The following is a 12,611-nucleotide window of genomic DNA, read 5'->3' on the forward strand; positions in this document are numbered from 1 at the left end:
AAAATCTCTACATTCACGATGAGCAATAGCTAGAGGTTCTAATACCAAATCAAAAAGTAATGGACTTAAAGGACAACATTAACAAGTACCCTGTTGAAGATTGAAAGGTTTTGATTGCGGTAAATTAGTAAGAATTGAGACATAAATATAATAATTTATTTTTAATAAAACATGGCTCAAAATGAAATTTTTCCAAGGACAGATTTTTCCTTACTCCCATCACTCTCTGTGAAAAAACTCCCCCCCCCCCTTCCCAAATTCCCCCTAAACCTCTTCCCTTTCACCCTTTACCCATGTCCTCTGGTTTGTATCTTACCTAATCTCAGTGGAAAAAGCCTACTTGCATTTACTCTATCTATACCCATCATACTCCAGGGAATAAAGCCCTAACCTATTTAACCTTTCCCTGTGACTCATTTCCTCAAGTCCTAGTACTCTGCACTTTCAATTTTATTGATCTCTCTCCAGTTAGGTGACCAAAACTGCATTCAATATTCCAAATTTAGCCTCATCAATGTCTTATACTGTACCACTCTACCATAACATTCCACCTCCTACACTCGATACTTTGATTTACGAAGGCCAATGTGCTAAAAGCTCTCTTTACCATCCTATGTACCTGTGTCATCACTTTCAGGGAATTATGCTTCTGTATTCCCAGACCCCTCTGCTCTATCGCAATCTTCAGTGCCTTACCATTTACAGTATATGTCCTATCTTGGTTTGACCTTCCAAAATGCAACACGTCACACTTGTCTGCATGAAATTTCATCTGCCAATTTGCATCCCATATTTCCAGCTGGTCGAGATCCCTCTACAAGTTTTAAAAGATTTCATCACTGTCTAGTATACTTCTAATCTTTGTCTCATCTGTAAACTTGCTGACCCAATTGACCACATTATCATCTAGATCATTCACATGGATGACAAACAACAAAGTACCCAGTACTGAACCTTGAGGCACACCACTAGACACAGGCCTCCATTCAAAGAGGCAATTATCCAGTACCACTCTCTGGCTTCTCCCATAAAGCCAATGTCAAATCTAATTTACTATCTTACAATGAATACCAAGCGACTGAACCTTCCTGACTAATCTCCCATGTGGGACATTCTCAAAGGCCTTCAGTAAGTCCATATAAACACCACCCACAGCCAACCTTCCTGGTAACCTCCTCAAAAGTCTCTATAAGGAAACATGACCTACTGCTCACAAATCCATGTTGATTATTCCTGATTAGTCCTTATCCAGTCTCTTAGAGCACCTTCCAATAACTTATCTACTACTGATGTCAGGCTCACTAGCCTATAATTTCCTGTGTTAATTTTGAGCCTTTTTTTAAAACAATGGAACAACATGAGCTATCTCCAATCCTCTGGCACCTCACCGATAGCTAAGAATGTTTTAAATATACAGTAAAACTCCTGGTTTCTGGCACCTATAGGGATTGGTAGATGCCAGATAAAGGTATTTTCTGGTTGCTTGAGATTCCATGGTTGCATGATTGGCGAGCTAACAATGAGATGCACCAATTTTAAACTGACGTATTTTTCACCTATTTATTTTCCTTAATTTTTTTTGTTGGTTGCTTGAATTCAGAATACTAGGGGTTTTACAGTATCTGTTAGGATCCCTGTAATTTCTGCACCAGTTTCTCTCAAGGTCCAAGGGAATACCTGTCACCCCTGTAGATTTATCCACATAATTCACTTAAAGACAGCAAGCATCTCTTCCGCTTTGATCTGTAGAGGCTCCATGACCTTACTGTTTGTTTGTGTCACATCCCTCGACTCTGCCAGTTTCCTAAGTACAGATGCAAAAACCCATTTAAGATCTTCCTCATTTCTTCTGGCTCCATACATAGCCAACCATTCTGATCTTCAAGAAGACCAACTTTCTCCCTTACAATCCTTTTGCTCTTAATATACCTGTAGAACCCTTTATGATTTTCCTTCACCTTGTCTGCCAAAGCAACCTTGTGTCTTCTCGTAGCCCTCTGATTTCCCTCTTTAGAACCTCATTTGCTCCTTGTTGCCTATACCTGCTGGGCACCTCCCTCTTTTTAATCAGATCCCTAATATAACTTGATAACCGAGGTTCCAAATGCCTGTAAACTTTGCCTTTAATCCTAACAGGAAAATACAAATTCTGTATTTTTAGAATTTCACCTTTGAAAGCCTTTCCTTTACCAAACACATCCTAGCCAGAAAATAACAGCCAATCTAAGCTTTGTATATCTTTTCTCATTTCCTCAAAATTGTCCTTTCTCTAACTGAGAATCTCAACCTGAGGAACAGATCTATCCTTATCCATCATATCTTAAAACTAATGGTATTATGAACTCTGGACCCAAAGTGTTCCCCTACACATACTTATCTCATCTGTCCTGTCTCATTCCCTAATAGAAGAACTATTATTGCACTCTCTCTAGTTGGTGGGTACCTCAATATCTTGATTTCAAAAAAATTTCCTGAACACATTTGACAGACTCAAAGCTGTCCAGCCCTTTTTACAATATGGGAGTTCCAGTTAATATTTGGAAAGTTAAAATCATCTACTTTGTTTCCTGTAGCTGTCTGCTACCTCCCTGGAGATTTGTTCCTCCAATTTTTGCTGGCTATTGATGGTCCATAATACAACCCTATTAATGTGGTTACACTTTTCCCATTACTTGCTCCACCCATATAGCCTCAGTAGTGGAGCCTTCTAGTCTGTCTTGTCTGAGCACTGCTGTGATATTTTCCTGACAATATTGCCACCCCTCTCCCTTTCATCCCTCTTACTCTATTGCGTCCTAAACAACAGAATCCCGGAATCCTGAGCTACTAGTCCTGCACATCCTACAACCAAGTGTGGATGTGAATTCAAGTTCATGTTTATTTGTCATCCAGTTGTACCAGTACAATCCAACGAAACAGCATTTTCCAGTCAATGATGCAGAACAATATGAAACACATGTAAAGACATAACACACATACAGAGAAATGATACATTTACACAGTACCTATGTACATATATTAAAATAAATATTCCTAATAAATAGTAGAGTCATGGAGAATTGTTTTAACTCAAAACATTCTCACTGCCTATGGGTATAAACTGCTCCTCAGCGTGGTGGTTCTGGCTCTGATACTTCTTTATTTCTTTCCCAATGGGAGTAGCTGGAAGATGCTGCTTATGGGGTGGTAGGCAATTTCACTGATTTTGTGAGCACTTTTTAAACAATAATCCTGGAAAATCGCATTGATGAGCAAAAAATTCCTGCAATCCACCAAATCTATGCAAATATTATACCTCTCATAAAGGTGGGATGACTGAAGTCATCAGTTGAGGATAATTTCTGTCATTGGGTAGAATGACTGCAGGTGGAATGTGTATTATATGTCCATGTATAGAAACAAACTGTTACCAATTCAGTATCAGGTTTATTCTCATGAACATGGGCCTTGAAATTTGTTGTTTTGCGGCAGCAGGATTGTGCATCACAGGTACAAAATTATAATTAATTACATTTCAGAATCAGAATTTATTGTTGTGAATATTGTCATGTTATTGGAGTGGCACGGTTGGCACAGCTTTATAGCTCCAGCGATTGAGACTGGGGTTTGAATCCCCTGCTGTCTATAAAGATTTGGTATGTTCTCCCCTGCGTCTGCATGGGTTTTCCCTGGGGGCTTCAGTTTCCTTCCACCATTCGAAATGCAGATTAATTGGGTGTAAATTGGGCAGCATGGACTCGTGGGCCAGAATGGCCTGTTACCATGCTGTATGTATCGTATGTTTTTGCAGATAAGTTGAAACCCCCTTTGTCAGCCTAATTTTAAATGTTTTGTTATATATTGGGTGTATAAGTCTACCTCCAAAAATCATGATGCCTGAGATGTTGTGCGTTTGTTGGCATATAAGTGAACCCCCAAAACTGGGATGATTGATCTGCTGGGCACTATTATGGAGGGTGCATCAAAACGACACAAGTATGAAGCGAGTCTTAAAGTAAAAGTGATGGAAATGGCCAAGAAAACCAACAACTGCGCTGCTGCAAGAATAATTTGATATATAGAAGTTGGCAAGAGATTGGAGGATGAAAGAAGAGACTTTAGGAAAAATACCAAAAAGGCAATGTTTGATGAGAAGAGGAATCACTTGTTGGCCAGAGTTGGAAAATCGTGTTGCAGAATGGGTACATGGACAGAGGCAAGATTGCTACATAGTCACATTAAATAAAATAAGAACATTTACACTGAAATGAGCAAAGTCGTACCCAGACCTCAGCAAAGATTTTGAAACTTAAGTAGGCTGGTGCAACCATTTCGTGAACAAGAAAAATCTGGTGTTAATAGCAAAAATTGCTCAAAAACTACCAAAAGATCTTGATCATAAAGTTGTAAGTTTTCACCAGTTTATTATATGGCAGTTCCTCTTTCGATGTCCTCAATGGAGTGAAAACTGATGCCCGTAATGTCACAGGCCAAATTAACAACACTCTGGAATATTTTGTTGTCCTGAGAGTTGCCATTTCCATACCAGACAGTGATGCAACCAGCCTGAATGTTCTCCATGGTACACCGTAGAAGTTTCTGAGATTCTTCAGTGACACCGAATCTCCTCAAACTCCTTATAAAGTATAACTGTTGCTGAGCTTTCTTCGTGAATGCATCAACATGGAGACTCCAGGACAGATCCTCAGAGATGTTGGCACCCAGGAATTAGAAGGTCTTGATCCTCTCCACTGCTGGCCCTTGATGAAGCCTAGTTAGTTTAATCCTGATTTCCTCCTGAAGTCTAGGTCAGGTGCAAGGTGGTTGTTGTGACACCATTCAACGAGCTGATATATCTCCCTCCTGTATGCTTCCTCATTGGCGTCTCTGATTCTGTCGACAACTTTGATGTCATCAGCAAACTTGAAGATCACATATTTAAAAATAAATATATAAATGGGTGCAAAAGAAGAGAAAAAATTAAGTAGTGTCACTGTGGTTCACTGTCCATTCAGAAATCTGTTGGCGGAGGGGATGAAGCTGATTTTGTGATGTTGGGTATTCATGTCAGTGAAATGACATGCACTGTTGGTTGTTCCCACTATTGCTTGAGGAAGTACACTGAGGTCTCAGCATGAATGGAAGACACCTCCCTGCTTGGCCTCATTAGTCTAATTGGTTAATTATCCAGCTCCAGTGAACTGAGTGACTCCGTTGTAATGTTTTGTAATATAGATATTCTGTTATGTAATATAAATTGTGAGCATTTCACAGAAGATAAACATCAATTTTATTCTTAACATTTAATCATTATCATGTTTCATAACATTTTGTTATTACTCTATCTTATTTCTCGTAAGATGTGAAGCTGCAGTGCTCTAACCTATCCTAATTTGTAAAGATTAGTCATAATCAGCACGAAAAAGCCATTTATCTCAGTAAAGTGTTTTCACCTATTGCTCTCATAATGTTAAGTTGTACTAGATATTACTTGTGTTCTTGACTTGAGGTCAGTGTATAATGAAGTTGTAGTCTGGATCTTCGATGCATTTTCAACTAAAATTATTTCCTATAAAAATCCAGTCTTAGCTGAATGCTTCAGTTGATGAAGGACTGAGTCATTGGGTGAGGCTGGTTCCTAGGGGATGGGGATTGGTCAAGGAAATGAATGGTGTTCACAAGCTGTCTGACAGTGATGGCTCAAAGTGTCCATTTGGCTGACTCCTGTTACGTATGTTCTTGCAGAAAATCTTGATAATGTAACCAAAGCAGCTAGAGACTATTCCACCTGTCAGAAACTAATCTCACAGTCATTGGTATTCTCTCCCCCCCACCCCACCCCTGACTCCCCTATCTGGCCCTCTCTTCCTCTCTCTTCCCTTCTCCCCCTCTCCCACCCCTTGCCTTTCTCCCCTCTCCCATCTCCATTCCCCTTTCTCCCACTCTCCCGTCTCTCCCTCCCATCTATCTCCTCACCTTTCCCGTCTTTCTCCCCATTCCCCTCTCTCTTCCCCACCCCACAATGCCCCCTTTCTACCCATCTGCATACCGACTGTGATGTCTACCTACTCTAATCCCATATGCCTGCATTAGCCCTGTATTAGCTCTGCATTAGCTCTGCCTTTTCTATGAGTCTGTCCAAATGGCTTTTAAACATTTAAATTGTAACTGTATCCACCACTTTCTCTGCTAGCTCATTCCAGATAACTACCACCCTCTGTGTGAAAAACATAACCCTCAGATTCCTTTTCATTCTTTCCCTCCCACCTTGAATTGTGTAAGGCCAAAGTCTGAGGCGTTAAAGGTTTGGCCAGAAGGTACAGCCAGTGGAGGTTAACACAGTTGTAAAGAAACATAAATATAAAAAAGGTTGAGTCAACCGAGGGCAGCAAGAGTAATTCGTGTGTTGAACTTGAGAATGAAATGCATATAAGACATAGGAGCATAAATTGGCTATTCGCCCCATAGAATCTACCCCGCCATTCAATCGTGAAATTGATTATGTATGTGGAAAATTAAGGTGCAATGGTGATTGGTGCGGACAGATCTAGCAAAGATCTGTGGGACAAGCTCATTGTTAGATTATCTTTACACCGTGCACCTCTGTTGGCTTTGTTGTTAAGGCTTTTCTAGTTACTCTAGTGAAACACTGCATTTCTATAATAGCCTGCCATATATGAGCATGGGAAAGTTTGAGTTCACCAAGTTAGTTTCCTGTCTTTTTCCCACAATTAATTGTCCTATTTTTTGTTCTAGGTACACCTGTCCCTTTGTAGAGAAGTTCTCCATTGACATTGAAACATATTATAAATCTGACTCAGGAGGTCAAGCCAATGTATTTAATCTCTCAACTGCTGAAAAAAGGCAAAGGATGCTTGGTATGGTATTTGCTTTCTATCTTTTTATGTAACCATTATTTAGCTGTTACTGTTAAAGGGAATTTAAACAAAAATAGAGCTAAGTTATGTTCGCCATAATCATTGTAGTATCTCCATGAAAGGATTCCATAAAATGATAGTCAAGTTTATTATCATCTGATTGCATAAGTACTACCTGAAGAAACAGCTTTCTTGGTGCAAAACACACACACAACCAGACATAACACACAAGTATTCATATATACAAATAAATAAATATTGTTTCATGAATATGAGAGTCTCAGATGGTCCTTTGGTCATTCATCATTCTCATTACCCATGGGAAGAAGCTGTTCCTCAGCCTGGTGGTTCTGGTTCTGATCCTCCTGTATCTCTTTCCCAACAGGAGCAGCTGAAAGATGCTGTGTGCAGGATGGGTCCTCAATGATTTTGCGTGCCATCTTCAGACAAAGATCCTGGTTGATCATGTCAGTGAGGAGAGGGAGACTCCAGAGATCCTTTCTGCCACTCTTACGGTCCTGTGGATTGACCTTCGATCCTTTTATCTACAGCAACCATACCACACTGTGATGCAACTGGCCAGGATGCTCTCAATAGAGCTTCTGTAGAAGGTTGACACAACGGCGGCCGGTAGCCTTGCCCACTTCAGTCTTCTCAGGAAGTGCAAGCACTGTTTTGCCTTCCTGACAAGGGAGGAGATGTTGAGTGTCCACGATAGGTCACTAGTTAAGTGAACTCCAAAAAACTTGGTGCTCTCCACTACAGAGTTGTTGCTGTATAGTGGAGGATGGTCATTCCTGGTCCTCCTGAAGTCAGTGATCATCTCCTTCGTCTTGTCCACTTTGAGACTCAGGTTGTTGCTTTTGCATTATATCAAGAGATTTTCCACCTCTTTTCTGTAATGCAATTCATCATTGTTCCTGATGAGGGCAATTACAGTTGTGTCCTCTGCAAACTTGATGCTGTTGGAGCTGGATCTGGCAATGCAATTGTGGGTCAGTAGTGTGAATAGGAATAGGCCGAGCACCCAGTCCTAAGATAGAAGGTTGATGCTGGTATCCTGGGGTTTGATACTCTCTGTCTTGAATCTGCTGGTCAATACCACTGGCTACATGCTAGGCTCCTGCATTAACTGCCAAGCTGCAGTGCAATGCAATTTCAAGATGGAAATTAGGAACTGTTATCGTCTTGAAACTCCTGCTGTGCTTGTATTCTGCTCATCAGCAAATCACTATGGGTGTGAAGATATTTGGAATTAAAACATGAAAGTCTGTAGACTCAGTGGTTAAAATAAAAATACAATGCTGGAGAAACTCAGCAGGTCAAACAGTGTGTTTTATTTAGCAAAGATAAAGATACATAACCAACTTTTCACACTTGACCCCTTCATCAAGGTATGGAAAAATATCAGCAGGTGCCGAACAAAATTGTAGGAGGGAGGAGCACAGTCCCAAAGGCAGGAGGTAATAGGTGCATAAGAGCACAGCAGCAAGCAGGGAGAGGGGGATTGCTCTGAATAGAGAGGGAAGGGGGTGGAAAGCTAAGGGAAAGAAAATAAGGGGAAAGGGAAGGGAGGGAAAATGGAGAGTAGGATAGCAGAAACTGGAAAAGTCAATGTTAATGCCATCCGGTTGGAGAGTGCCCAGGTGTACTCTCCAACCAAATGTCATTAACTGACTTCTCCTTATCCACCTATCACCTCCTTCTTTTGGACTGTGCTGCTTACCTACCCCTCCAACCCCTACCAGTTTGCCACGGGGGATTGTGAAGGTCAGATCATTGGACGTATTTAAGGCAGAAATTGATAGGTTTTGATTACCAAGGGCATCTAAGGTTATGGGGAGAAGGCCGGGCAGTGGGGCTGAGTGGAAAATGGATCAGCTCATGATTGAATGGTGAGGCTGACTCAATGGGCTGAATGGCCTATTTCTGCTCCTATGTCTTATGATCATATGTCTTATGGTGTGAGACATTGTATCGTGTTTTGTGTCAAAGCCCATGATTGAGTGGTAAACTCCAGAACGTTGAAGTTTAGCTAATACTAATGAAGGGCACATTGCAGTATCAAGATTCAAGCCATGATCATCCTCTGTGTTAATGGTTTCTGATTTTGAGAAGGGAACTAAGAGTAGTGGCCAAGAATCTTTAACTAGGAGGGGAGGAGATGGGGTGGGGTTCAGGGAGCAGAGTAATTGGGTAAAGGTTGGGTGGTGAAAAATTATTACATCATCAGCATTATTTGAAAGCTGAGATTGGTGTGCAGACCAAATATTAAACATATGACCATAAGACATAGCAAAAATAGGCTATTCACCCCATTGGGTCTGCCCCACCTTTTAATCAAGAGCTGATCATCCATCTTCCCACTCAGCTGCACTGCCCAGCCTTCTCCCCATAACCTTTGATGCCCTGGCTTATCAATTTCTGCCTTAAATACTCCCAACAACTTGGACCCTATAGTTGCATGTGGCAACAATTCTATAGATTCACCACCCTCTGGCTAAAGAAATTACTCTGTCTCTTTGTTCTAAGTGGACACCCTTCAATCCTGAAGTTGTGCCCTCTTGTCCAAGACTCTCTTACCATGGGAAACAACCTTTCTACATCATGGCTTTCTGTTCATGGCTTTCAACATTTGAAATGTGTCATTTTGATCCCCCCCTTCTCCTAAATCCCAACGTGTTCAGGCCAAGAGCTGTCAAACGGTCCTCATAGGATAACCCTTTCATTCCCAAAATCATTCTTGAGAACCTGTTCTCAACCCTTTCCAATGTCAGCACATCCTTTCTTAAATGAGGATCCCAAAATGCTCACAATACACCAAGTGAGGTCCCACCAGTGCCTTATAGAGCCTAAACATCACATCCCTGCTCTTGTATTCTGTTCTTCTTGAAATGAATACAAATATTGCATTTGCCTTCTTCACTACCAACTCAACCTGAATATTTATATTCTATAAATTGTGAAGTTGTTTATTAATTTTATTCCATGTTTGTCCTTTGGTTTTGAGGATATGACAATTCATTCTTTACCTCTGAAAATTGCATTGGAATTTTTTGCATTATATTTTTATGAAACAAAATCAATATACAGTATGTTTCCGATTATCCAAAATGGTCAGGACTGGACGTTTTTTGGTTAAATGGACTTTTCAGATAACTGAGAAATTGCTTTAAGCAAGTTTAACTTGCATCAGTAGTTAAACAAGAAAAAGCAATGGAGGGTTTTTCAAGCATGAAATAATGTTTAATTCTTACCAAAAAAAATGCGAACGCTGCTTACAAAATAAGATAAATGCATAAATTTAAGAAAAGATCTTTTTTTTTAACAATTTTTTTTCGGATAACTGAGAATTTTGGTTAAGTGGTTTTCAGATAATCAGAAATGTACCGTATTAATTGAGATTGATTGCAAGGTCTTGTTGCAACTTTATAATATACTTGGCTTCTGTGCAGCTTTAAGAATACAGTAAATGTACCTGAAGTACTTATCTTGTACCTCCCTGAATCAGATCCTATTGACATTGTCAAGGACCCCATTCCTCCAAATGAATACAAAACAGAAGAGGACCCTAAACAATACAAGTCAATCAAGACAGGAAGAGGACCCCTGTCGGACAATTGGATAGAGGAATTTAAAAACTGTACTGGAAAAATGCCAATTATGTGTGCATATAAACTTTGCAAAGTAGAGTTTCGATATTGGGGAATGCAATCCAAAATAGAACGATTCATTCATGATGTTGGTGAGTATTTGTCAGGTACAATTTGCATGCTAATGATCAGAAATAAATGTGTTTTTCCATGCTATCATTAAAAAGATGCAATGAAATTCAATAACTGAGCTGTGTACAAGTTTTCTTAACATGAGCAGTGGAGCCTGAAATTTTCAGGTTGCAAGCCAGTCTCTAATCAAGAGATTAGAGAATGAAGGGCATAGATAAGATGGAGGCAGGTAAATTGTTTCCATTGGTAGGTGGGACTAGAATTAGGGGACGTGACATTAAGATTCAGGGTCGTGGATTTAAGATGGAGATGAGGAGGAACTGCTTTCCCAGAGAGCGGTGAATCTATGGAATTTTCTGCTTATTTAAGCAGTATAGGCTACCTCAGTAAATATAATTAAGACAAGGTTGATAGATTTTTACATATATGGGTAATTAAGGGTTATGGGGGAAAAAGCAGGTAGGTGGAGATGAGCCTATCATCAGATCAGAATGGCAGAGCAGGCTCGACAGGTTGTATGGCCTACTGCTGTTCCTATTCTTATGTTCTTATCATATGCCTGACGACAATGTAGCAATGTATAAAATTGCTCAGGTATGTCCTGGCACCATCTTCCTGACTGGAAGATAAAAGGTCCAGGAAGATTAAATTAGACAAGGTCCTTGAGAAATATAAAGCAAGCAGGAAGGAACTTGTTCCAAATTCCTTGTTTTAGAAGGATAAAAGGACGATGAAATGTCCTTGGCAAGTAGGATTAAGAAGAATCCCAAACATTTGGTATGTTTATTTGGAACAAGCAAGTAGGTCTACACAAGAATAAAGGAGGGAATTTCTTCATGGAGTCGGAAGAAATGGGTGAGATCCGTAATGAGTAATTTGCATTCATATTTACCAAAGAGAAGGGCATGGATGATGGTAAGAAATTTGAAATTGTAGGGTAGGTTGATATTACGAAGAGAAGTTATATGGAAAAGCAGTCAAGTAGATAAATCCCCAGGGCCTGATGCATCGGGTACCCTCGGGTACTGAGGGAAGCAAGGGAGGAGATATCTGGGGCCTTGAAAGAGATTTTTGAATTTTAGTTAACCAGGGGTAAGATTCCAAAAGACAAGAATAAAGGTTGTCATTTTCTTTGGGAAAGTCATAGGAGCTAACCAGAGAATTATAGGCCAGTGAGACTTATATCAGTCTCAGTGAAACTACTGAAAAGATTCTTTGGAACAGGATTTACTCATATTTGGAAAAATATGGGCATTTGTCTTTGTCTCACACATCTGATTGTGTTTTTTGAGAAAGTGACGAAAATGATTGATGAGGCTGAGGTAGTAGATGTCATTTGTCCAGAAGATGAAGCCACTGGTGATTTAGTAAATTGGATCCAAAATCGGCTTGGCCGTAGATGTTAAAGATTAGTGGTGAAGTGATGTTCCTCTGAACGTGACTAGTGGTGTTCCATGTTGAACAGTGCTGGGAGATCTGTTGTTTAAGAAATATATAAATGATCTGGATGAAAAATTGGTGGATTTGTGCATAATGAGTGAAGTTGTGGAAGGATATGGCAGGCTATAAAATAGTTGGAAATTTGAGCAGCAATGTTGAAGATAGAATTTCATCCAGACAAATGTGAGGTGTTCATCTTGGGAAGTCTAATGCAAGAGAAAACTATATAGTAAATGGCATGACCCTTGGAGAATTAATGTGCAAAGAGATCTTGAGGTGCAAGTACATAACTTCTGACTTTGAACTTGAGGCAAACTTGAACTTGAAAGTGATGACAGATGTGGATAGGATGGAAAAGAATGGAATGGTTACCTTCATTGATCTGGAACTTGCTCCCAGCGGAGCTAATAAAAGCACACACAGTAGTTCAATCATGGTGGGCCAGAGGGCTAGCTCCTGGGCTAATCTGTTCCTTGTTTCTATGAGTTCCTTACAGTTTATTTATCAGGCATGTGAAAGACTAGACATGCACCACTTAATCAAATATTCCCTCCATTACTCAGTTGCTTTCCATAACCCTGGGCCACTC

The 12,611-nt window shown here is 40.1% G+C and overlaps 1 protein-coding gene across 17 annotated transcripts in view; it reads left to right on the forward strand.

Annotated features, from left to right (window-relative positions):
• Window positions 1-12,611, forward strand: part of LOC138761425 (membrane-associated phosphatidylinositol transfer protein 2) — a 331,314-nt gene that overhangs the window by 229,165 nt on the left and 89,538 nt on the right. For all 17 annotated transcript variants that reach the window (XM_069933525.1, XM_069933533.1, XM_069933526.1 and 14 more), the window contains 2 exons: window positions 6,736-6,857; window positions 10,369-10,602. In XM_069933525.1, coding sequence (XP_069789626.1) covers window positions 6,736-6,857; window positions 10,369-10,602 — 356 coding nt within the window. The remainder of the gene's footprint in view (window positions 1-6,735; window positions 6,858-10,368; window positions 10,603-12,611) is intronic.

Source organism: Narcine bancroftii, chromosome 4 (genome assembly GCF_036971445.1).
Source record: "Narcine bancroftii isolate sNarBan1 chromosome 4, sNarBan1.hap1, whole genome shotgun sequence".
Taxonomy (NCBI): domain Eukaryota; kingdom Metazoa; phylum Chordata; class Chondrichthyes; order Torpediniformes; family Narcinidae; genus Narcine; species Narcine bancroftii.